Source organism: Truncatella angustata (assembly GCF_020726525.1).
Source record: "Truncatella angustata strain MPI-SDFR-AT-0073 chromosome Unknown BKA67scaffold_15, whole genome shotgun sequence".
Lineage (NCBI taxonomy): Eukaryota > Fungi > Ascomycota > Sordariomycetes > Amphisphaeriales > Sporocadaceae > Truncatella > Truncatella angustata.
Window position 1 is genome coordinate 78,384 of NW_025763395.1, and position 25,439 is coordinate 103,822.

Genomic DNA, 25,439 nt, shown 5'->3' on the forward strand with positions numbered 1-25,439 from the left:
AAGGAAAGAAAAGAAAAGAAAAATCCAACTAACAATGAGTTGAAGATGTCTAGAAAGAAAAGCAGGAAATAGGGAACCGAAGTATCAAGAGAGGATGCGCTACCCATCGCGATAGATACAGTATCATCGGGATGACACGGCGTTCTGGCTATTAGAATTTTCGCCATGATAGGGCAGTAAGAAGCTTTAGCGTGACGTCGTGACTGTTCTAGCAGTAACTGTGGCGGATACGGAGTACGGACGTCGCTACTAAAAGTCTTCGCCCGCTTGATTTTGTGTAGCCAGCTGAAACGGTCCGCTTCCAGCTGAGAGCAGAACTATCTTCAGGCACTTAAGCGCTGAATCCGCTAATACTTACTAAATGAGGACCGCTATGGAGCGCTAAATCCATCAAGCAAGCCCCTCTAAAAATTCACATTTAGCGGACAACTTTATCAACAGCTGGGACTACCTTAAATCAATCCGCAAGCAGCCGCCAAAGTACGTACGGAAAGTCTTGGCGGGCGAAGACTTTTGGTAGCGGCATCCGTACATATGCTACACTGGCTATCCATGTTAACCTGATAGTCTAGTAGATTAGATCATCCTAACCTAGACGGAGGGGGGAAGAGTTGCTAAAAGCTGAGTCTAGCTTAGCCAGGCAACCAGATACAGTAGCTTCTACACTATGTATGTGCCGCCGAGACTCGGAGACATGTTTGCTGGACTCTTGCAAGTCTGTCTGTCTGTGGCTCTCAAGTCCATGAGTAGCGTCCAAATCTTAACAGCCATTCGCATCCGAGTCTGACCGTTAATAAGAGCTCGCGGTCGCATGTGCAAGGCTGTGATGAGCAGGCAATCTTGCAGGGCCTGCTGAAGAATTTCGAGGGCTTGACTGCTTATCACTACCATGCCGGGGGACAACCTTGCTTGGATACCGGGTGTCGCCGACGATGTATACGCGGCGATTAGTCCTCTGGAACCGTATATGCTTGTCTCATCTAGTTAAGCTGTTCGCTCAGTTTGAATATTTTATCGTTGGTGTCTCTATGGAGGTTGAAGGCCCAGTTTTGACGCACGTGCGTGTGTGGTATAAGTGTTAGGGCGCCGGGCCACTGATAAGCAGTTTGCAGCGCGTTGGAGGCACTAGAAACGAGCATCCAACCATGGGGAATTATCCCATGAATTTGGACACCATTACACTTTATCATCCCAAAGCAATCGCATCACCGTCAATAGAACTTAGGCTGAAGAAGCTCAAGACAGCGGGTACGAAAATTATCCAATCTATTATAATATGTGTTCAAAGTCTCGTGCAGGCCGAATTGCAGCCCCTGTGCATCAGTGCTCAATTATTGGGCTTATCTGAGAATCCTTACAAACATGAAGTAGTTTCCCCGTTGTGTCGAAACCAGGCACCAGGTACATCTCTTGGAGGGTCACAACGTTTGGAGGATAGGGTTCTACTACAGTATAGGTACTCAGATGCGATGAGACTGGAAAGTAGATCCTGCAAGAACCCCGTCGTCGTCAGCTGTCGCAGTTGCCCATGATACGCGTGCTCTTCTCAGACGATTACTGCCCCATGGGGAAATATCAGAGGTGATCCTTAACGCTAATTGACACTTTGGCCACAGCTAATGATACCTAGCGCGTCTGTCGCGAAATATATTTGATCTCGTTGTGATAGGGCATTTGCGTAAAATCAACGCGAATCCTTCAGATCTTGTGTCAGTAAATTTCAGGACCACTGTATAGCAATTGTCGATTTTCAGATATTCATGAAGCATTCTACGTCCGCCAAATTATTTTACCGGACTTATGCTCGGCAAGCGAACGGGAATAAAAGAGGTCGCTTATTTTAGGCGCTTGCGGGTTACATCAGTGCGCCAATGAGCTGAAACGAAAGCACAAGCGTATACTTAACTGCCGGGTCCACCATATAGACTATCGGGTCAGAGTTCTCACTCTCAAATGTCCATCCAGAGATTGGTCGAACGAGGCTCCGTAAGAATAGGAAGCAGTGTTTGCGACCTGAAACTTCAGCCTTTGGGGTTCGTCCTATATGGCCGCGTCATCGATTGACCGGGTTGCACAAGGGCCGGTCAGATATGGGGTCCGACTGGGTACGAGATGTCTTTCGAGTTGAGACCAAACTTCTCGATGTGGTCCAACGCTCTGGAAATCCCCGACGATTAATGTGGGTAGTTCGTCCAGGTGAGCCAAACGCATGTTTCTGCATGATTTTCGACGCTTCTCACAGCCCTACATCGTTGTCCCATCAACAACCTCGCACTGCTACCTCTTACTTGCTATCCATAGCCATGTCTACAGAACACGCCCATTGTTATAGAAAGTCAGGTAAGAAATGAAACTGCAAGGACGTACTCACGTCTTGGCACAGTAATACAGTGGTTCCATCAAGAAGACATTATTGTGGATCACAAATATTCCTAGATAGCGCCACTCATTCCAACAGGCACTATTATATGTGTTTCTTTTCCAAGTCTTTGATATGTTTTGCCCATGGGGCAACCATGGTCTGTACTGCGGGCAGACAAACGTGGGATGAGAAACAGGCACGAGGATTGAGGATGTTTCGATGGAGCCCACAAATAGTTCCTCTTTCCAAACCGGTCAAGGTCTGTTCGCATGCAACCTGACCGAACACTCATCCACAGAAGTGGACCAGACAACTACCTCAAGGGCTCTACCGACACGTTTGATAAATAGTCCAGCCGCGGTGTATGCTACTAGATACCCATGATCGGCAAGGTCATTGCTCACGGTTTTATGTTCAGAGTAACGACGAACATGATCGGCAAGCGCGTCTGGGGACAACGTGAGACGAAAGACCGCGGCTGGTCGACCACCTGTCGAGCGGCTTTTCTGGTATAAGACGGACAAACCGCCAGGTTTGTCAATAGTTCGTATCAACGTCAACCCGAAGTTTAACTCTGCAATCGCCTACGCTTAGCAGTTTGCCTGGATCACTATCAGCCTTTCGCTCATCGACTCTCATTCTCTCGACTATATCTTTGATTATACGGCATCTTCTATCATGCATTCGAGCGTCCCTGTCATCTCAATTCTTAGTGCAGTTGCTGCCGGTCAGATAACTTGCCCTTCTGTTTGGACAGACGTTGCCACAGACTTGAAAGCACTCTTTGTAGACAGTGCTGGTGCTGCAACAGATGATGCTCGTGCAGCCATCCGAACGACTTTCCATGATTGTTTCCCCGAAGCGTGCGATGGATCGCTCATTCTTGCTAATGAATGCTCGGATCGAGGAGAAAATAGCCAGATGGTGGATATCTGTAGCACACTAGGCGACAAGGCGACCGAATATAATGTCAGTACGGCGGACATCATCCAACTTGGTGCCGGTGAGTTGTTACCAAGTATCTACAACAAGACGGATGCCTGCTCACGACTGTCATATTCACAGCGCTTGGCGTTGCTGCTGCTCTTGGCCCTACCATCTCTTTCAAAGTTGGTCGTGTGGACTCAAGCACTGCCAATCCTACCGGGCAATTGCCCGGTGCAAACTCTGACGCGGACACCATAATTTCCGATTTTGAGGCCAAAGGCTTCACCGCAACCGAACTCATCGCTTTAGTTGGAGCTCACAGCGCAGCCAAGAACCTTGCAGGCACAGCCCTGGATTCCACAGTCGATGCTTTGGATACTAACTTCTACACGGAGACTGCCGACGGAACAGCACCAGCTAGCCTGCAGAGCGACATTAACCTGAGCAACTCCAGCACTACCAGTGCAGATTGGGCCTCATTTAGCAGCAGTTTGAGTGACTGGGAAGCTGCCTTCGTGCCAGCGTAGGTTTCTTCCGTTCCATATTTCCCGGGATAAGAGACAGTGGTAGATACTAATACCGGCCTTGGTGCTCTAGAATGGAAAAGATGGGACTTCTTGGAGTTGAAGAGTCCACCCTGACCGACTGTTCGAGTGTAGTAACGGCTGCATTTCCAAGAAGAAGAACTCGCGCCATGCAGTTCGCAGGCGCAAGCAGACGGAGCCCTCATGGGATGGCTGCTGGAGCATCCTGGAGGGCTCGCTACCACTCGTAAGAAAGCACGACAAGGGTGCTGTCGTGGGTCAGCCCTTCAACAGAGCAGACAACGGAGACAAATGTAAAATCTTTGTATAATACCATGCAGTGTTTGGCGTTGGGAGGTCTTGCTCCTGGAAGCGACGCGACATAGACGATGAAGAAACGCGGGACGTCGGATGCAGGAAAACACCACACTTGAAACAGAATGCTAGCTCACTAAAATGGACAAGTGATAGACTGAGTCATGCGAAGCATTCGTCGTACCGAGGAGAAAACTGCAACTCAGCATGTCATTGATTGAAGGGTTGTCGTAAACAGCAGCCTTTCGTAGGCTCCACATGACATGGCATGCTGCAAACCTTGGCATAGAAGCAGGGCGATGGCGAAGGGTGGCCAATAGTGACTGTCGATTTTCGTTGGCACCATGTCTAGAAACTGTTGTCAGATCTTGTTGGTTGAAAAGTTGCTGGGTGAGAAGCTGCTCTCACAGTGCATAGCAGAGTTAATGATGAAGGTTGAAGGGAATGGACGGAATGGATGGAATGGATTCTCATCAGCCGCAGTTGATGCTGCCCCGCATCTGCATGTAATGCCCATGGTGCAGTAGAACAGCTCCCCCGGGCCGCTTGTGGGGTCAGGGGATTCCAGCTCGTGTACAAAAGCTGCCTCCATCCCCAAGCAAACGTTCGGCGGGTTGCGGTTTGGGTGGTCAGACGATTTGTGCATATATCATCATTAATCACGATACTACAACATTCGACTTCTGGACAAGCTGGCACCAAGCTTGGTAGCTTTGGACCTATTGCAGATTGTTACGTCTCCATTCCTACGATTTAAAGTAAACCCATCCTGGCGCATCGATCCGAGTGTTCCTCAAATCCACGTGCCACACACCCGCAACGTCAACAACAACAACCCTCCCCCCCCCTGATAAGCGCCAACTGAGGTCTGGAAGCTTGAGCTTGGACCTCCGAAATCCCGCGTACCTAGAGTCCGGGGGTTTCTCATCAAAACGACGTCAGTACTCCGTACAACGTGCAGGTATCCGCAGGCGCCTCTCCAGCTGTGACTTTACCAGGAGTCGACAGCCACAGCATCCACACCTCCGCTGCACACTGTCGCACAACCGACACCTTTCCGCATTCGTCTTCACCAGCATTCATCTTGATTCAACTTGATTCACCTTGAATACACCGCCTGCCTAAAATCAAAGGACGCCTGTCTGGGCATTTTATTATTCTCATTAGTCCAGGTTAGCTTTGTCGCGCATCTCACGGCCCCGGCATTGAAAGCGAGCGCGGCTAGGAAGTTCAACCAAGCCAACGACATTTGCTCGGAGGCATCACCTCGACGAATCGAACTCGGCATTTGGATGCGGAAGCAGGTCATAGCGACATTGTTCATATCTGAAATTTGAGACCAGCTCCAAATCCAGATTGATCTTTACCTTGTCGAACCATCTGCAATGGGACTTGTTAGAGCATGTGAGCTCATGAGTGTATATCGATCCCAAAGCCTCCGATATAGATAAAATCAGAGATCGTCGTAAGCAAAACCATCCTTCACGATTCGTATTCTATTATGGCGCAACACTTCTCTGCCAGAGCATCCTGCTGTGTGATGCTCCCATTCATGTGCATTTGTTGCCCTGTCAACTCTTGTACCCGGGTCGAGAGCCTCCCACATTCCAACGCGACCACATCCTTGCACAACCATCGCAATGCTCCCTGCGCAACAATGAAGGTTTCACGTTTCGCTGACATCACGCTTTGACTGTAGCCGAAAACACAATTTCCGCCTGCGACTGCCCTACCTGCCAGACACCATGTCAAATCTCAGGCAATTCACCACCGGCCCCGGCTTACGCTACCCTATCACGGTCTCGCGACTCCATAGAAGGACAGGTGAAAAGGTCAAGAGACAGGAAGCCCTCCTACAATACACATTCAAGTTCAAGCGCACTATTGGCGACCCTGACCTCGGCGAGGAGCGTGAAATCGAGGAGACTGGGTACGGCGACTGGGACTGTCCGTCAGACGGCACTGTCAACAAGTGGCATGTTGCCGAGGGCGACGTCGTCAGTCGCGACCAGCTTCTCGTGGTGATCGACGAACCATGCTCCCACGATACACAGTTCGCCGGGCTTTGCACGAAGTGCGGCAAAGACATGACCGAGTCCAATTGGGCCGCAGAGGGGCTCGACGTTGATCGTGCAACCATCTCCATGGTGCACGACAATGTCGCCCTCAAAGTCAGTGCGAGCGAAGCCGAGAAGAAAGAGGTGGAGCTTCAAGAGCGACTTCTCAAGCAGCGCAAGCTCAGTTTGGTGGTCGATTTGGATCAGACCGTCATCCATGCCTGTGTCGAGCCTACAATCGGAGAGTGGCAGCGTGACCCGACAAATCCCAATCACGAATCCGTAAAGCAGGTGCGCAGCTTCCAGCTTGATGATGGGCCGAAACATGACAATGCCCCGAAATGCTCATACTACATCAAACTACGACCAGGCCTGGAAGAGTTCCTCGAGAGACTTTCGGAGCTGTATGAGATGCATGTTTACACCATGGGCACTCGGGCATATGCACAAGAGATTGCCAAGATCATTGACCCCGAGATGAAGTACTTTGGCAACCGGATCATTAGCCGCGACGAGAACGGGAGCATGGCAGCCAAGAGATTACAGCGACTCTTCCCCGTTAGCACGCACATGGTGGTCGTCATTGATGATCGCGCTGATGTTTGGCCTATGAACCGATCCAATCTGATCAAGGTCACGCCGTACGACTTCTTCAGGGGTATCGGTGATATAAATTCCAGCTTTCTGCCCAAACGAGAGGACGTCCTCGCTCCTGCGCCAAATCCTGTCACACTTCCTCCTAACGGCAGTTCTTCGAGCAATCCGAATGCGCCTGGCCACGCCAACAATATACTTGAACATGAAAGAGCTGCTGCCGCTGCATCAGACGACGAGAACGCACTACTTCAGTTACAGGCAGAAGAGCAGGAACGCACACTTGAGAAGCAATTGACCGAGCGACCCCTTCTGCACTTGCAAGAAGAGTTAGAGAAAGAAGAGGCAGCTGATGCCGGAGCTACTCCTACACCAGAAATAGCGCAAACCACGGAGCAAAATGGCCATTCTGAAAGTCCCTCGACTCGCCACAATCTCCTCCGCGACGACGACGAAGAATTGAAATACCTCGAGGAGCACCTCACCCAACTACACCGAAACTTTTACACCCAACACGAGTCCCGCGTCGCAGCCCAGATAAAGGAGACCGGCTCGGACGTCATCACTGCAGACACTATTCCAGATGTTGGCAAGTTGCTTGAGTGGATCAAGAAGCGCGTTCTGCGGGGTTGCAGCATCGTCCTCAGTGGTTTAGTCCCGCAAGGTATAGATGTTGAACGCTCAGAGATTGGTCTACAGATTCAGAGCTTTGGTGGCGAGATCCGGGACAAAATCAGCAAGAACGTCACACATCTCGTTATCAGTAGCTTAAGACCTCGAACCCAAAAGGTTCGCCAAGCTGCACGGATTCCAAGCATCAAGATAGTCAACCAGGATTGGTTAGCCGGCACTCTTGCACAGTGGACACAGCTTGATGTGGAGCCGTTCCTCGCGCAAATACATCCGGCAGACCGCGTCAGCCACACCCCCGTCGAGGCAGATGGCAGGGAAAGCGAGAGCGCAAGTCTCCCCATACCTGAGGACCCAGTAGACGGAGACAATGGTGATGATGATGGCACTGAAGAGTCGGGAGGCGATGACGGATCCGACGAAGATGAGGACGATGAAGTCCAAGATGTGTACGGTGTTATGCCTGCTGAACCAGAAGATGGCTCGACGAGTCCCGTTGATGATCTCAAGAACATGGATTGGGGCGAGCTGGACGCAGAGTTTGAGGAGTTCATGGGCTCTGATGCTGGTACTGACTCAGACGGACAATCTGAATTTGACGATACTGCCAGCACGACTAAGAGTCGGAAACGCAAGATTGCTGACGGCGATGGTGATACTGAGGACGAAGGCAGCGTTCTCGCCAAGAAACAAAAGCTCGCCAGGGATAGGACCACTGGCCTGCGGAATGTCAAGAATGCTGGTGACCAAGGTCGCGGAGATGGAAGTGGGCTGCCAACACCAATGGGTACCGGTGACGAGGAAGATGCAGCGATGGAGGAAGAGGAGGAAGACTTTGACCTCGAGGCCCAATTAGAGGCAGAACTTGCAGCTGAAGCAGAGGCGGAAGCCGGCTGATCTTGTAAAAAAAAAAAAAAAAAAAGGGATGAAAAAAAGAAAAAGAAATCCTGGAGGCAAGAGCCGTCATCTGTATCTTATAGCTGTAAGGAGTTCTTAGGATCTTACAGGTGTTGGTCGAGCGACGATTGCGCGCTGGACCTGGACACTTGAATATTGCATAGCGACAATGGAATGTATATCTGTTTCAACTACTTGGGCTGGTTTTTTTTTTCTTCGTACTTGGACTACTTGCCTTGAAGGGACTCTGATGGGATACACACAAAAGTACAGACGAGACAGCAGAATGTGGCACACCCGTAGAGTATGGTCACTCCTTGCCGTGTGATGCTCGAAATGACGAGTAGTACTTGTCCGTGCCTTTCGCGGTTTCATTGTCTTTACGATGAAAGAGGCCTGATTGCCCAAGTATCGATCGGCACGGGCTGATATCAAGAAGCGCTGCCGTATATTGTCCCGTGTTGCACCTATGTACATGTCTTATTTTTAACGTTCCGATGCACAAGCGTCTCGACGTATAGTGATTGCTAGCGCATGTTATAGTGAGCCAGGCAAGCCCGGGGTCGCTGATAATAATAACTCCACTGAAGCCACCTCCAATTGACCTCACTGCAGGAAAGCCCGACGGGCCGGCCCCCACCCGCTGCACGTGATCTGCTGCATTGGACTGGCAGCTCATTGAAGCTTCCACCATGATCATCGCCGGCACGAGAAGACCACAAGCGACAGCTCAGTCAGCACCCAATTGACCCGCGATACCCTCTGAATCGATTCTCCGAGAGCGAGTTGATTCGAAGAACCGACACAATGCCTCAAGATATGCCCCCCGTTGGGGGCTATGGCCCCGTGCAGTACAAGGTACGTTAAGCTGGCTCTTGAATCCAAGCTCCCAACCGACAACCACCACGGAGACGACGAGGACAATGAGGACCATGCGGAGGATCCGGGAAATAATCACACGCGATTGCGACTCCTGGGGAAACCCCTGAGCGTTGTGCTACAGGCGCAAGTCAGTTGTGGATCGACCGTTGAGAAGAGCGACATGCGATTATGCTCGATAGTCACATGGCGAGCAAAGACTCACACTCGGCTCAGTTGCCCGCTGTGGGCGACATGTTCGAACGATTGATCCTCCCACTATCACTCGGAATGCTGGTCTTGCTGGTCACGCGACAAACATGCGATCAATCGGGTTCGCGGAGAGGACTACGATGATTTGGCACGCGACTTGAAAGCCGCACCCCAGCACCATCACTGCACCATCGGCTTGATTTCCTTTCGTAAGACATAAGCAAGCAAATGCTAACATGTCTTTGTACCACAGCGCAACTTGCCTGCAGGTGCCTTCCGGCCCGGTACCCTCATCCTCGGTATGGGCGCCATCATGGTCTACGGTTTCTACAAGCTAGGCCAGGGTATTCGTGAGCAGAAGTAGGTCCTACGCGATCATCCAGCCTTGCGGTCGTGGTTGATGCTGATGAGACAACAAGTGAACTCGCCCGCGAGAAGATGTGGTCCAGAATCCACCTGATCCCCCTCCTGCAAGCCGAGGAAGACCGTGACTTGGTCAGACGGCATTTGGCAGACCAGGCAAGAGAGAAGGAGCTGCTGGGCGACAACTTCAAGGTCTACAACTCCGACCGATACGTGCGGCCAACATATGCCGTCACTCCTTCCACGACGAAATAAATCCTGCTGTAAGAAAAAAGAACATACGGCTGGCATTGGAAAGAGTGGATTGCGACTCGATGGACGTCTACCAGGTGAATGTGGTACAGACGGACGCTGTACATTTTTTTCTCGCAAAAACGCAGACAATAGAATGACATCTTTTACACGCACATGCATACGATTACGAATTAAAGAGTTGTGTGTTCCGGAACTGGGCAGAAGATATTGCGCCTCTCCAGAAGAACAGGCAGGTAGGGATTCCCAACGAATCTATGCAATGATCCATGACTTTGGCAACGAGGCTCCACAGTATCTACATGTCTTTCGTAGTAGGGGGAAAACAAAGCGAGCCTCGTGTTCCGGATCTTCCAATTCTAGTTTCCGAGGGCAGGTCGCATACAATGTTCTTGCTCCAGCATGCTCATGTGTCCCTGGTGTGTTGGAACTGAATCGCATCAAGTGGATGGGCTCCATTGAGACCAAGAATTGCAGTGAACCTGTTTCCAACTGGCAGTTTGTCTTGTTGCCCCACGAATGTTTGGTCCGGGATTGACCAGCCACTGGTTAGCTTGAGCTTTTCTTCGTTTTGGCTTGTTGGTCAAGAGTGATCGGTTTGGGGAACCGCCAATCACTCGTGCGCTTGCATTGAGGCGCCATACATCTCGGTTAGTACGCAGGATCACATTGAGGCATATTGCTCATTCCATGCAATCATAATGTTGTCTTGATCGCACCCTGTGGAGAGGGCGCTCTTTTTGTGGCGAAGCCAGGTCCGGTCGTTATCGACCTGTCATCAAGCAACACAAAGTCCCAAATCTCAAGGCAGCGTAGCCATAAGAAAAGGTATTTCCCGGGAGTATAATTCGTAGGTCTAATGCATATCTATCTTGCAACGCCTACTACCCGTCTCGTGATCAGTACGGGTGTTTCGTCTTTAGTGTGGCCTGTACCATCACCAACCATGTACAAGCGCTCGCCGTCTATCATGTCGTGAGTATCGCCGTTGCCCTTGAGCTCATCCCACTCATTCCATGCCTGGCGAATGTCGAACTTCCGGACCACCAGCGCAAGGACCAATCTTAATTCCATTACGGCCAGTTCCTGACCAATGCAGTTCCGCGGGCCTAGCTCAAACGGCCTCCACGCATCCTTCATCGGGAACAGCGGATCTCCGTCCTTGGCGAGCCATCTCTCGGGAATGAAGTCTCGAGGCCGCGGCCACACGTCGTCTCGGTAATGGCAACCAGGCGTGCCATCGCCCACAGCGTAGTGTTCCGTAGGGTACTGCATGTCCGTCACGGGATCCACGAGGAAGAAGCCCCGCTGGCCCGCCCGGGCGGTGGCCGCGGGCGTGTAGAGGCGCAGGGTCTCCTTGATGCAGCCTAGGGCGTAGGGCATCGCGTTCAGGACGTGCGGGTTCTCGAGGATGACCCGGGATGCGTCGTCGGGGTTTCGTCCAAGCTGTTCGTCTTGCTCCTGGCGCAGCTTGGCTAGGCACTCCGGGTTCTCCTCCAGCAGCTTGAAGACCCAGCAGATCGTCGTGGCGGTAGTGTCATGGCCGGCGAAGAGGAAGGCCTTGAGGTTCTCAAGAATGTTGTCCAGAAACTGGGGGTCGGATTCGAGGCCGGCGTCTTTCCGTATTGACTGCGCTGCCAAGTCCATGATGGTTTTGGTCTCTTTCACGGACTCGACGGATGACAGGTGGCTGTGAATAGATGGCATAAGTTCTTTCTTCATGACTCGGTTGTTATGCTTAACCTGGGACCAAGGATTGTACGGTTCCAGCATCCTCTTCAAGGACGGTCGTGTGCCTATTTGCTTGGTCATGTTGGTCATGGCTGTTTTGAGAGCGCTGCTCTTTCCTGACTGTTCACTCAGCTTCAGTCCACTGGGTTGATAGAATGATTAGCCACTCCTTTGGAAATAAGGGAGCCTGAGGTACGTACAGTACAGCCTTAGCAATGATGTCGAATGTCAAGTTAGTGGTGAGCTGCTCGAGCTGCACAACTTGACCACATTGCCCCTCGTCACCAGCATAGGAATCCAATACTTTGAGAAACGTGACCATATCCTCCATGATAGCCGGAACGAGCGCCATGATTCCGCGGGGGCTGAATCCGGGATTGAAGACCGACCGCCACCTCTTCCACTGCTCACCATCAGCCGATACCATATCCTTGTTGCCCGTCAGCGGTTTAAGGAAGTCCCGCTCCATGACATCCTTGGGTAGGCTTGTAGTCTGGGTGAACTGCGCGCTGATCTTGGGGTGTAAAGAAAATAGGACAGGGTTCGAGACGGGCCAGAGATCCAGGTAGGCAACCGTGGGGCATTGCTTTTCTCCCGGAAAGAGATTCTCCCAGTTCTCGACGAACCAGATGCTGAGGTGGTTCGTGCTGATATCCTTGGGGTTCGCATTGCTATACTCGCCAAGTATCTTGAGATGTCCCCATATCATGGAATGGGGAATCAAGGGCTAACGTAGAGATCAGTTTAGCCGACGGTGAAGTGTTGAAAAAAAAAAAATTCCCTCGTCAACCGCAATGGGCGGGTTGGAACACTCACGATTCCTTGCTTCTTGAGTGCCGCAAATCGTCTCCTGACGACATAACCTCCGTATGCAAATCGTGCGATCACGAAGCTGACCAGAAGCACCGTCGCCCGCAGAACGACTGTGCCGACGTCATTCGATAAAACCGTCATTGCGCCGTTGACCGCGTCGCTTTTTACCGAAGAAGTCGCAGTTCGCCACAAGTTCCAAACAAATGAACCACAACTTGAAGCAAAGAGCAACAACGAGGGAAAAGAGTACGGGGATGCAAAAAAAACGGACTCGGTCTGACGCCACGTGCTGATCTAGCGTTAACTATATGTGCTCGTAGGGCGATTCCCGCTAGAGTAGGTACCTATGTACTGTACGGTCGCATTCTGCAGCGGATAGTTACGTGCTGTCCCGTAAATACGACTTGTTTGATTGGCTACCTCTAAAAATACACTGCTCTGGTACCTAACCTTGGGTAATACGTATAGTGCTATGATGCTTGGACCCGCTGAGGCACATGAGTTACGGTGGATTTATAGCTACTATGTATGTGCTCACCTGGCAGCCTGGGCAATGTGTCATGTCATCGTCTTCTGTCGCCCACTCAGTGTCTGGTTTCATCAAGCTAGAATGCGCATTGACTGTCGCGTTTCGAAGCTATCCTTCGTCAATACACACACTTGTGACTTGGAGCCACGCCGTTCTAGTGTAACAAGAAGGGAGCTCATCAGCGTGGTTCTGAAATGGCGTGGTGATTCACTACCCCGAATTAGACGCTAGCTTAGAGAAGGCGGAATCGCTCGCTTGCCGTTTTCAGTAATTCTTGACTAGATATCCACTGGACTGGACATCCAAAATGCTTACGAAAGCGACAAATGCAGATAGCGCTTACAAAGGTTTATGCGTGTACATTTAATTTCCAGTGGTCTTCTACTGATGGCGGTGAGAACTACCTCGAAATTAACCGAAACGGTACATGGCTCAAACGGGAAGCGAGCAATGTTGCACACAATAAAACCGGTCGATCACAAGCGACATGATACCAGGAGATCTGCCCTGTCTAATATCTCCGAGGCACAGTCTCAGACCGAATCTTGTTCTCTTTATAGTTGCGCTTAATGATCGGGAAGCCTCTGGTAAGTAAAGTCTTACAACGTTGACAATGCCCTCCTATCCTTCCCGCGTCTTGGCTTTTGCGCGGGCTTCAATTGAGAAGCGTCAACGTCAAGTCGCCATACAGGCTGACTTTCAGCTGTACCTCAACGTCGAGATTCAGACTCAACCTGAGACTAGTCCGCTTTGATTGACTTGTCCGTTGTGAGGGCTTCCGGCGCAGACTATCATTCGATGGCTTGGTAACGGTCCGTACTTTGGATTGTTCCTTGCCTGCTGATTTGTATTGTGGCTCTCTCATTTTTGGAAGCGGCCGACGCTGCTGCGCTTGAGTGCCTTGCCGGGTCTCTTCAGCGGGCTGCTCAACAGCGTTGCCCAGGGTTATGAAATGATACTCATGGTGCATCGAAGGTAATCCAACCGTCGATTGCGCACGTCCAACGATTGGCGCGATGGGCGGATCAAGTATTTGACTCGGCTTCTCGTCAGCTACGACAATTTCCTGAAGCGGACTAACTTTATGCCCCTGTTCCCCTGGCCGTGACTCTGCTTTTGGTGATACACGTTCAGCTTGGATGCGTCCTGGCAAATGGAAGCTACGCAACCTATTGGAGCTCAGAGCACTTGGCCGTGGTGCTATGGTCGATGGAGTACCTTTGACGCCATGCCGCCTTGGATTGTCTTTGCATGGTATGGCCTCAGCGTATGATATTTCTTCCTCGCTGTAAGGCTGTGCTCGTGCAACAAGGTCTTGAGCTTCCTCTCCGTCCTGCACTTGTCTGATGCAGCCGGTACTTGCCCGTGACCTCAACGTATTGGATCTCGAGCGAGCTACCTCAGCGTCATCCTTGCTGATGTCGAGGAAAGAGGTCTGGTCCAAGGGGATGGAGTTGTCCACCGGCAACGGGGACCAGATATACTGATCTTGCCATATTGATTTGATGGAATCGTATCGTTTGGGTGGCAGCCACACGAGCGAAGAACTCATTGCGGATCATCAACGCGCATATCTCTGATCAAGTTGATATCAATGAGATGCAAATAATGCGAAACTTGCCGACAACTATAAGCAGTAAATAGACCTTCACGGAAGTTTGCAAAGGCAGCAGATCTCAACACTTTGAGCACAACTCAGGGAGGCAATTAAAAACTTTACTGATGATTACATTCAGATTTGACAAACGTCATTTCGCCAAGCCAATGCAACCTCGAGTCTGCCGCGAAACTGTGGAGATGTCCCGTATTATGCTAGGCTAACCAGGGTCCGTACCGGTTCTTGCACTGCCCTGGGTTATATACTCGCAAATATAGCCCAGAACAGCACTCTATCGGTGGTTATCGGATGCTCTCGTGTGGGTCTGCAACAAGACACTGGAAATAATGCCATATGGCACAAGTATTCTTTTGCGCACGAATGTCTAGCAGAGCCATGACCATCAAGAGCAGAACTTGCAATCTTGTAGATATCGATCCAATGCCGGATATTGTGACTGACTTGTGTTCTTTTGAAACTTGTTCTTTCTGCCGGTACGCCTGTCTCCGTTGGGATTGATGCTGCGGGAACATGCTATCAGTTCGAAAGTGCTATATCGTTTCGCCCGAATTGCGTCTGCTGGCCAATTATGGCGTTCGTCACCCTGAAGTATGTCACGAAAACCAACCATTTTGTGGAGGACGGAGCATTAGTCCCTGGCTGTGTCCTTCGAAATGCTCCCGGAACAGACCCTGAACTGTGCGAAGGCGCTGTTGCCAGATCTTTGGTCCTTTCTGAAAAGCACATGGCGGCCTGACTACGGTGATTACACACAAGTCACCCTAAATCAATCAGTAGTAAACACAATACTGCCAACTTGAAGGAATTGCCACGCTTCTGATCTTTAAACTTCCTGCATGCTCAAATATTCTTATTTCAAAATGACTCAATATTCACGACTTTTCATATTATCCTTCATGTGTAGAGCATAGCACCTAGCCTGTATGATTTCGTGGGAACTCACATGATCAGCTTGTGATATAACCCTCAACGCATTGCTCTCGTGCATATCCCCAAGACACAGAAGCTATAATTACCTTGCCGGTCATCTCCAAATTGTGCTTTATCTACATGCTAGGCATCACAAGCACCCACCACCCACAAGGCTGTGCTCGTGATGTTGGATTGCGCAACACAGCCCTAATGCCAAACTGGCGGCACAAAATGTTTCCTAGGCATTTATCACAACGCCATGCATTTGAGCAGATCACAACTCAACGCGGTTACATACGGATATACAAGACATGATGTACTCAAACCGATATACGTTACCGTCTATAGTAACCCCAGCCTTACCCATGAATTAAGGTATCTTACAGCGTCATCGCGGAGCGGTCAATATACGCCACAGCTCGTACCTTGAACTTTTCATGTTGTCTTATATTGTGGCGATCTTACCTCGCATACTCAACCATATTGACTCGAAAGATATCTCAAGCTCTGCTATTGTCAGGCTGCGACTAAACTCGGCTTTAGCTAAAACAAAGGCGTCATCCAAATAAGAAGGTGTGCCGGACGCCAGGTCCAGCCACAATGGACCCTTTGCTCACGAGCTATAATCATACATAGGAAACAAGTCCGGACACGCAACATAAGGAGATATCAGCAATTCTCTCAGTGATGCAAGTGAGATAGACCCTCGATGTTGAAGAATCCCACCTCCAAGCCGGAGTTCATGCATCAACTGTATCAGATGTTTTGGCTGCGCCCTGTGCTCGGGGAGGCGTCCTGCGATTTCTGACTGAAAGCATACGGGTTCGCCTTCCCCAAGAGGTGTTTTGCGACCGGGCGCCAGACCTCTGAGCGCTTCACTGAACTTTCGGCATGGAATAAAGCCGGGAGTGGCATGAGGTTCACTGGGGACCGCTCTGCCTACTAGTTTCCAAACATCAGCTGTCGGCTAAAGAGAAATCACGACTAAAAAGAAGAAGAAGAAAAGAAAAGAAGTAAGAAAGGGGGACCGGGGCGAGGTGCGACGTCTGTCGCGCATAGTGTTGGGATGTGCCATGCGCGAACCTAAGTAGAACGGCATGTAGAGCTTCATTATACGACGCCGGGAGGATAACATCTGGCCCTTTCGCTTATAAACTTTGAAAAACTCTATAACATACGAGCCCAACTGATCGCATAGCGGCATGAATGAAATACATCTCATCATATTATAGATGGGCATTAAACTAGACTAATCTTACCTTAAGACATGCCCCTTGAGATTACACCCAAAGAGTACCAAGAAACATTATTGTGCGTCATCTACCTGTATGATCAAGATAACTAGAACAAGACCATCCATACTAAAATCTATGCTCGCGATCTATGCAAACACCAATAGGTGGTCTAAACGACTCTAGGTTTCGTGATACTGTGCTGAATGCCATCGCCCAAGTCAAATTCGAAATTTCACCAAACCCCCGGCCATAAACCATCACCCACGTGCATACCAGGCGTGATATCGTGCCACCCATCGGTTGAGGATCGATCGTCCTGTGGCCAAACGGTGCAGACCAATTCGAACGCGAACCCAATGTGGGTGTGCCTACGCCGACGCCGAAGCCAAGGAACCGTCCATCATGACCTGCAACGAAACCGGCGGTCTGAACTCTCCTAGACCATGATGAAAGCCAACCAAGTCCCATTCCAAGACTGTCGACTCCTCGGCCTCCCAACTGTTTCCTGTCGTTCAGTCATATCTTCGTGCCTCATCTCATCGTCCGGATTGCTCCCCTCCTCTGGCACCACACTAAGTTTGGCCGTCTTGCCTGCTCTCTAAGCCACCGTGCAGGTGTCCTCCTAAAAACTGCCAGGCGTGGCCACATTACCCGCCGTGAAGGAGCCGAGCACCTTGCTTCCCAAGGAAGTCCCTTTGCCCTTGCCAAATACAAGCTGATGCTCCGCATCCGCCAACGCTGACTTCTTGACTACAAGCTCGGGGTCAAAGTCGTCACCGGAGCCAACGAAGGTCCAACTCTCCTCTTCGTCTTCATCGTCGCTCGCTGCAGCATCTTGCTTACCGTGCTTAGCGGCTTGGTGCTTGCCGGCCTTGGCTACCACGAGAGAGCGTGCATACTCGAGATCACGGTAGAGTGATTGAATTGCCGTATCTACACCGTTCTCCTGTTCATTCATTAGCAAATTGTTCATGGAAAGAGATATATGTAACGAACTTTTCGGATTGCCTCGCCAAGGACTCTGGCTTTGACGATGATCCGGTCACTGTTGCACGCTTCCCATAATGCTCTTGCAAACGAGCTAACACCCCACTTCTTGAGGCAGATGCCGACACCGAGGTCCTCCACTCTCGCCCCGTAGAAGAACTGATCACCGAAGAAAGGTCTGATGATCGTGGGTATACCGGCCCTCAAGCTAGCACCAGTTGTACCTGATCCACCGTGATGCGCTGCTGCGTCCATCTGGGCGAACAACCAGTCGTGCGGCGCTGACTTGATTCGGAAGATCTCAGGTGGCAGCTCAGGCTCTGGAATACTGGATTGGCCACCCATTCGGTCGGACCATCCTTTCGAGAGCACACATCGTACATCGGCTTTGAGCACGGCATCAATAACATCTTGTGTCATCTTGGCCGGGTCCGAAACGACGATTGACCCAAAGCCTACGTAGACAAGCTTCTTCTCGTCTTTCCGTGCCTGCTCAATGAACTCGCGCAGATCATTAGGAGGCACGTATTCGGTTCCTTCGTCCAGGAACCAGTAGCCCGTGACCCGAATCCAATCGGAGTAGTCCAATGGTGGCGCCACCACAGATGGGGAGAAATTATACATGAAAGGCACTTTATTCTGTCCGAGCTTCTCAAGGTTCGTTGGAGGCAGCCCAAGTGTGACTTTCCTCCACTTGTTTACTTGTCCAGCCATGGCTTTCCAAAACACGGTATCGAACATGACGTAGGTCATGTAATTGTAGGCGCCGCCCATCTTGTTGTTCGGCATGATGAAGGCATGGGGGTAAGCACGAGTACGAGTCCAAGGCATGGTGAAGGCGCGGAAGTAAGGTATTTGAAGAGCTTCAGCCACATGAATGCCGGCCATAGCAGATGGTGACTCGATCAACACGTCGCTTCCCTTGACGCCGTCGTAAGCTGAAACCAGAAGATCATCCAGCCAAGATCGAAACGTGGTGTTTGCCTCCTTCAGGAATGCAAAGCTAAAAGTGCCGTTCTCAATGCAGAGACGCATAAGCTCACCTGGATCACCAGCAACCGGGGCAAACTCAATACCATGACCCTCAATCCAGTCTTTGAACTCAGCGTGTGTTGCGATGCGTGGCCGATGGCCATCGGCCATGAGGCCCTTGCATAGTGCAATGTACGGCTGGACATCGCCTCTCGAACCGATAGTTAAGCAGGTGATCTTTAATGACTGCGCCGGTTTGAAGTTAAGAAAAGATGACTTTGGGTCGTCAAATAATATTGTAGGTGATGAGTCACCAAGGATCGAAACCTCTTTTGGCATCTTGACCTCATGGTCTGTGTTCTCTTTCAGACGTGCCTCATTCAGCGCATCTCTTTCCGCAATAGCGTCATCCACCTGCTCTTGTTCTTCTTTCTCGAGATATTGAGATTCTCGAAGATATCGCATCTTCTCGAGGTACTTGATCATAGTGACACTACAGTCATCCCTTACCTCATTCTGGCCAAACTCGAAAAAGAGTTCTTCATGACCACGAACAACAAGAACAAGACCAGAATAGCCGAATCGGAAGCCCTTCTCCTTGTGGACGGTCTCAATATCCTTGATAGGTAAAATGAGCTTGGTACGAGTGCCGGGTAACAGGCTGCGGAAGCAGAAGTTTCGATCGCTGATGTAGATCTTGCCATAGAGCGGCAACACCCGAATCATATAACCAAAGTATGTTGCACGGAGTTTCTCAGACTCAGGCAAGGCAAAGTGATCTCGAAATCGTTGCATTGTCGTTGCCAATTTGCCGTCGATGTCGTCCTCATCTTCACCGTCATCCTCTAACTCCTCGTCTGTCTTAGGGGCATCCGGGTCAGGATAATGTTTGCGGCCGCCCTTCCACATTCCAGAGACCTTCTCGACGTATCCCATGGACTCAGTAGCTAACAGGTTGCCCATCTTCCGGCTCGTCTGGTTGAGGTAGCCGGCAAAGTAGCCCGCCCTCTGGAGGGGATAAGACCCCATTTTAGCCAAGTTCTGCAGCGTGGGAGTCGGTGGAACTGCGTGGTCAGAAGCAAGATCTCCCATGTGACCAGTTGTTGCTGCATGATAGGGATGGTGTGGCTGTAGTGCGTCGTTCTGCCGCGTAGCATGTCGCCTGTCTGGCTCGGTATGCTGATGTTTGACCCGCGGCCTAGAGGTTGACCGCCGGTATATCGTAGGTCTGTGAAAAATTTGACTGTCCCTCAATATCTGACTACCGGTTTGATCCTCACTAGAGGAAGCCACGAGATTAGACAAACTGGGATCGTCGATGGACTGCACGTATGACTCCGATGACGCGTGCTTGTCCGATGGCACCTGTGTCCTGTAATCTTTCGCTTTGCTGTGTGATCGACTGCTAAAACTTCGATGTGGTGAATTACCACGAGTGAGACTGTCAAGGTCAAGACTTCTCCGACCAAAGCCTCGGAAGGCGTCGAAACTGCTTCTGCTGAATTCGCCGCTGGCTCGAATACTGGACTCTCCTGGACTAGCCGGAGACATGGGTGGCAGGGTTGCTTTGACGTTTTCACGAGGCTTGGGTGGCCTCAATTCACCGCCTGGACCCTCGGTCCTTGAAGCACTTATCGAGCTTCGATTGGATGACGCGTCGTGATTACCTCGTCGATGGGGAATATGGAGTTTGGACCCCAACTCTTGTTGGTCTTTCGTATCCTCCACCAGAATCCTGAGCACGTTGCAAGCTTCTTTTCCAAATCCAAAGAAGGAGAAGAGGTACTCGTCCAGGGCAAACGTCTCCTCGTTGTCAATGACCCTGATTTTGATGGTGTCGGCAAAATCGAGCATTTGCGTCTCTTCGATATCCACAACATTTCTGATCGGCAGGGAAATTTTGACACTGTCACCGTCGTTGTGGGAACGGAAAATGACTCTCTGAAGACTCTTTACCCATTCCTTGGCACTCGGAGCACTGTCGGCCTTGAAGTGATACGTCCTGTGGTCAGTAACAACGGAGAAATGTAAGCTTTCCTTATCACTGTCCGTAATGTGCGCTTTTATAGCGTATCGCAAGTCAATCTGGCCACTAGGAAAATAGAGGTTCGAAGAGTCGCGATAGTAACCTAGGACATCGCCCTTGAGGCGGAACCAATAGCGATTGTACTTTGGGTTACGTTTTCCACTCTTGGACAGATAGCCTGACTTGGCGACTTCGTGCTGGGGAGAGTCAGTGGATGCTTGACAGAGGCCTTGGGCTGTACTTACTGCTTTCTTTGGTAGGTATGCGTAGAAACAAATGTGTTTGGCAGTGATGTACATATAACCCTGGAGAAGTACACTCTGAAGAAGCCAACAAGGGTATTCTACACCAGGTCAGCGTCGTGTCTGTTGTGTGGCAGAGGCAAGTCAATGTACCTTCCAACACCTTTTCGGGGTGGTCGAACTCGAAGATCTCCTTCAGCCGCAGGGCAAGCTCAGTGTCGCCATTATCTGCCGCATCGCCGCCTCTTCGTAGGTCGACTGACAATCTTTCCAGGTCAAAGCTGGGCCTAGCAGCCATCTCGGCACGGGCTTCGAGCATCATGCTCATGACGGGCGCCGCACTTCCCCGGCGGTCGGCTGCTGTAATATCGATATCAGGCGACTTGGGATCTAAGGAGCCGTCATTGTACGATGGAGACCCTGCCAGGTCAGAGGTATTGGCAGAGTGTGGAGACGATTTGAGTTTGGAAGATTTGGATCTGGACTTGCTGGAAAGTCGGGGCAGTGTAGGTAGAGATTGCAGCAGTTGAGCAGATATCCGGCGTCGGTGTTTCTTTTCCGTCTTGTCCGACGAGCTCTTCTTCAGTGTTTGCGACTTGGACACATCTTGTGGCTCCTTTGCCTTCTCCATCTCTTTTCCTCTGGTCCTCCCAAGGGGATGTTTCTGGTGGTCGGTGTCGTCTTCGTCACTCGACTGTTCCTCAAAGCGATCGTTGAAGTCGACAGTAGAGCCGGCGGCAGCAATCAGGCCAAAGATGGATTGGTTCATGTTCATGAACATCTGGCCGCCTTGTTGAGGCACTACATCCTCGTCGGCCTCGTCGCCCGTCTCTTTTAACCGGTCAGGCAGTTCCATGGTCGGTCGGTGTTCTTCCCTGCGTTTCTTGTGAAGCTTCTTGCTCACTCGTCTTCTGGTGGCTTCCTCGCTGGAAGGAGGGATATCAGGTGGTGTCGGAGCCATGGCGTCGTATAGAGCAGTTATCTGCCAGGCAGACCCAGGAAGTGGACCTTGGCTGTGTCGCGCTCGACTTGTGGTTCCGTTCAAAGCGCTGTCAGGCCCAACTTGTCCGGATCTGTGATGTGATACTGCGGGCGTAGGCAGCACCGGGGGCCTGCAGTGGAGCCAGCGAAGCCTCGCTGTGTGTGTGCGGCCCGGTCCAGGTTCAGTGCACTTGAGGTGTGCAGATGGTCGGATTTCAAGTGACTGTGAGTCGCATATCGATGACTATGTCAAACAGGCACCATGGGTAGCTTGCGCAATTAGGATGGGGGTTTGAGGGAGCGGAATGCGATGCGTCCGGGCAGGCCAGGGCAAAGTCAACTGAGGATGGAGAGGAAGGATGCGGATGACCAGATTCGGTGTCGGGTTGACCACATTAGGCAATGAGCTTGTCGGACTGGACAGTAAGGTGCATGGCAACGTGCACGTGTATGTATACGTATATGTCATCAAGTCTAATGCAGAACAATCTAGTCTAGGTCAGTCGCTTCGGTAGGGAGGAACAGGGAGAGGGCATGAGCAAGGCAAGGGAACATGAGGCTGATTATCGACAACTCTACTTACAGCTGGAGTACTACAGACCGGTGACCTTGACCTTATCGGATGGGGGTCTGTTGAGCGTCAATGTGGATGATTGAAGTCGGATGACGCGACGCTAGTCTGGTGGGCTCGACGCTGGAGTCAATCACTGGTTCCACTGAACGGGCGGGACGAGGCGCTAGATAGCCCCTGTAACAAGGTTTCCCCGGGGGGTCTTCTTTTTTTGTCTGCTGCTGTGGCTGTGGAATGTCTGGTGTCGCTCACCACTTTGTCACATTGTCACATGCAGACTGCAATCCCCGGTTGTAACATAACTTGAGCCGTGTCCGCCGTTTCGAGAAAGCTGACCTCAGAGCCTCGTTCCGTAAACATATGCCCTGGAAGGGTTATAACAAGTTTCCATTGTCCTTTGCTCGGAAAAAGTCCTTCTTCCACCTGTTCTTATCGTGGACTACGTCACAGTATACAATTCCCTTGCATGTAGCAGGTCGTTGTAGCCGTATATACTGTAGCATGGAGACCCTCGACGAATGCATTGACCACATATTGCCACAAATGAATATTGATTATCCACAGATTTACGGATTAAGCCGTCCAACTTGACAGTGTTGTCAACTTGCTATGTAGTACAAGGCACATATAGATAGATGAACTGAATCTCTCGTCCCGTCTAAACATTGAAATGCAACAAGTAAGCTCGCAAGATTATGAGGCTTGGTATCGTATGACGATGACGGTCCTTGTCGAAGGCCAGCGGTTATACAATAACAGTCAGTGGAGGTCAAGGAACGGGCAGATACAGGCCGACCATGTGAACTGCAGAGCCAAAGAATCTAACCTTGAAAGAGTGACAAGTGCTCAAGTGGACATATGCCGCTGTGAGAGCACATTGAACACGCGCGTAGACCGACAAACATCGGGTGACAGTGTTGCGTACCAAAATAAGACTGTGTTCGCTTGAATCGAGGCAAGATGGCCTACAATTTCAAGATAACATTTCCAAAATGTCATGCTCAAGACGATCTGTCCGGTCAAGTGGTTCACCTTCTATAAACCAAGGTGCAGTGGAATAAGGCTTGGTTCCGCAGCAAGCACACGGGCGTAAATGCGATTCGCTTGATTAATATACCAAATGGGACTCTATCAAAAGACGCCAAAGACCATACAAATTGCTGTTATCTTTATGCCTATTTGCAACTTCGGGTGGGCGTTCCAACCGGAGCCGTTCAAGGTGTGCACGACCAGATCAGTCAATTCTCCGGGGTTGAAGGTGGTGGCTAGCGTCATCAGACATTAGGCAAAATCACATAGAGCAAAGCCGTGCAAAATAGCGTGTCTCGAGTTGGGGGACATGATCATGTGGTGAAAGAGCTCGCAAGCCGTGGCGCCATAGGGCGGATACCAGCCATGATAGGCAGCTCCTAGGTCACGGAGGGGAAAACCAGATCTTCGTCATGGAAGATCCGACAGAGCGCAACCAAAGGATTGCGCTCGCACTTGATTTACCGGCACGCTAAAGGCCGACAAGTGTTGGTGGGGGGGTTCAAAGCAAGTTTTATTCATGAAACTCCTTTTCGTAGAAACCGTTCATGCCATGCCATGCTCGAAAGAAGCCTTGAGCGTAGGAACCTTGTGCTGCCTGCTGTATGGTATATGCAGGAGACCTGAGTACAGCCTGCCCCAAGCCATCATCAAGGTATCCGGTTTTTGTATATTCCCTGTGTCCAGTCGTGGTAATAGCGCGCTTATGCGACGATCTCGACGACACCACCAGCCTCAGTGATCTTCTTCTCGGCGAGCTTGCTGACCCAGCGGGCACGGACGACGAGAGGAACCTCGGGGAGACGACCCTTTCCGAGAACCTTGGAGTAACCGAGGGGGAGGAGATCGATGACGGGAACGGTGTCCTTCTTCTCGCCCTTGATGTAGGCCTCACGGGTCTCAGCGGGGACGAGCGACCAGAGCTGTGGTGGGTCAAAGGTTAGTCACCGTATCGACTTGACTTAGAATGTGGAAAGGAGAGAATGGTTAGGACATACCTTGTCGAGGTTGACAATGGGCTTCCAGAAGTGGTTTTGTTGCTTGTGGAAGTATCGCATACCAACCTTACCGAAGTAACCAGGATGGTACTTATCGATGTTGGTTCGGTGGTGGTGCTGACCACCGGCCATACCACGACCACCGGGATGCTTTCTGTGCTTTCCGACACGACCGTGACCGGCCGAGACGTGACCACGGCTAAAGACACATGTACGTTAGCGAATGACCGAGCAGTGATAGCGCTGAGTGGGACAAAAGGGTCGGCATGTCGCAAGGTTTCTTGGAATGGTCCACCGCAGTCGTCGTGCAGTAGCCTGACGAATTTTTGAATTGCTGCTGCCGTAGCTGGGCGTCCTGTTCAATGCAGAATGATGGTTGTGCCTAGTAGCTTCCTCCTCTTGCTTGTTTGATTGATGCCGTGCGGGCCCAAGAAAAGTCTGCTGCTGCGTTTGGATATTGACATTGATATGGCGGTGCGATAGAAAATTGAGGAGAAACCCGGCGACAAGAAACATTCGAAGCGTCTGTGCAATTGCGATCTGGAGAAACTTACTGCTTTCTGGTCTTGGAGAATCGGGTAGGCATGTTGGCGGTTGATGACTTGCCTGTTGGTTAGTATGGTGTTCTCGCTACGCTTCCCGACAAGAGTTCGCGAAGGTGAAAAGTTCCAGAGTGTGATGGAGCTAGAGTCAGTGCCCCACCCAAAAGTCAGGAGGGTTTTGCAGCCCTAGCAAAATTGTGGTGTGGCTTGACCCAATAAAAAGCTCACTTGAGGCGGTTGTTCAGCACTGGCCACACAGCC

At 50.9% G+C, this 25,439-nt stretch overlaps 7 protein-coding genes across 7 annotated transcripts; 3 read left to right on the forward strand and 4 right to left on the reverse strand.

The window, feature by feature from the left end:
• The first annotated feature begins 2,821 nt into the window (after nt 1-2,821).
• On the forward strand, nt 2,822-4,268 carry BKA67DRAFT_143809 (peroxidase). The gene is made up of 4 exons (XM_046095070.1): nt 2,822-2,962; nt 3,016-3,365; nt 3,428-3,812; nt 3,887-4,268. The coding sequence occupies exons 2-4, from the start codon at nt 3,041-3,043 to the stop codon at nt 4,062-4,064; spliced, it is 888 nt and encodes a 295-aa protein (XP_045950808.1). The 5' UTR covers nt 2,822-2,962; nt 3,016-3,040; the 3' UTR covers nt 4,065-4,268.
• Nucleotides 4,269-5,900: 1,632 nt separating this feature from the next.
• On the forward strand, nt 5,901-8,012 carry BKA67DRAFT_506570 (uncharacterized protein; the record flags this gene model as incomplete). Its single annotated transcript, XM_046097136.1, has 1 exon — nt 5,901-8,012. A coding segment is annotated over one exon (2,112 nt), but the record flags the coding sequence as incomplete, so codon positions are not given.
• Nucleotides 8,013-8,907: 895 nt separating this feature from the next.
• BKA67DRAFT_588795 (GRIM-19) lies at nt 8,908-10,151 on the forward strand. Its single transcript, XM_046104389.1, has 3 exons — nt 8,908-9,164; nt 9,631-9,737; nt 9,797-10,151. Exons 1-3 carry the CDS (start codon nt 9,114-9,116, stop codon nt 9,993-9,995), a joined length of 357 nt encoding a protein of 118 aa, XP_045950810.1. The 5' UTR covers nt 8,908-9,113; the 3' UTR covers nt 9,996-10,151.
• A 708-nt stretch (nt 10,152-10,859) lies between these two features.
• On the reverse strand, nt 10,860-12,784 carry BKA67DRAFT_652010 (vera protein; the record flags this gene model as incomplete). The annotated part of the gene is made up of 3 exons (XM_046106094.1): nt 12,540-12,784; nt 11,924-12,450; nt 10,860-11,865 (listed from the first exon to the last, which is right to left on the reverse strand). The coding sequence occupies exons 1-3, from the start codon at nt 12,675-12,677 to the stop codon at nt 10,860-10,862; spliced, it is 1,671 nt and encodes a 556-aa protein (XP_045950811.1). The 5' UTR covers nt 12,678-12,784.
• Nucleotides 12,785-13,428: 644 nt separating this feature from the next.
• Nucleotides 13,429-14,884, reverse strand: BKA67DRAFT_588800 (uncharacterized protein). Its single transcript, XM_046104390.1, has one exon. It carries the CDS (start codon nt 14,615-14,617, stop codon nt 13,721-13,723), a length of 897 nt encoding a protein of 298 aa, XP_045950812.1. The 5' UTR covers nt 14,618-14,884; the 3' UTR covers nt 13,429-13,720.
• Nucleotides 14,885-17,452: 2,568 nt separating this feature from the next.
• BKA67DRAFT_528796 (autophagy-related protein 26) lies at nt 17,453-22,018 on the reverse strand (the record flags this gene model as incomplete). Its single annotated transcript, XM_046098984.1, has 4 exons — nt 17,453-17,776; nt 17,827-21,012; nt 21,061-21,158; nt 21,211-22,018. 4 exons carry the CDS (start codon nt 22,016-22,018, stop codon nt 17,453-17,455), a joined length of 4,416 nt encoding a protein of 1,471 aa, XP_045950813.1.
• Nucleotides 22,019-24,342: 2,324 nt separating this feature from the next.
• BKA67DRAFT_528713 (60S ribosomal protein L27a) lies at nt 24,343-25,222 on the reverse strand (the record flags this gene model as incomplete). The annotated part of the gene is made up of 3 exons (XM_046098975.1): nt 24,343-24,561; nt 24,637-24,835; nt 25,191-25,222. 3 exons carry the CDS (start codon nt 25,220-25,222, stop codon nt 24,343-24,345), a joined length of 450 nt encoding a protein of 149 aa, XP_045950814.1.
• Between the last annotated feature and the right edge of the window lie 217 nt (nt 25,223-25,439).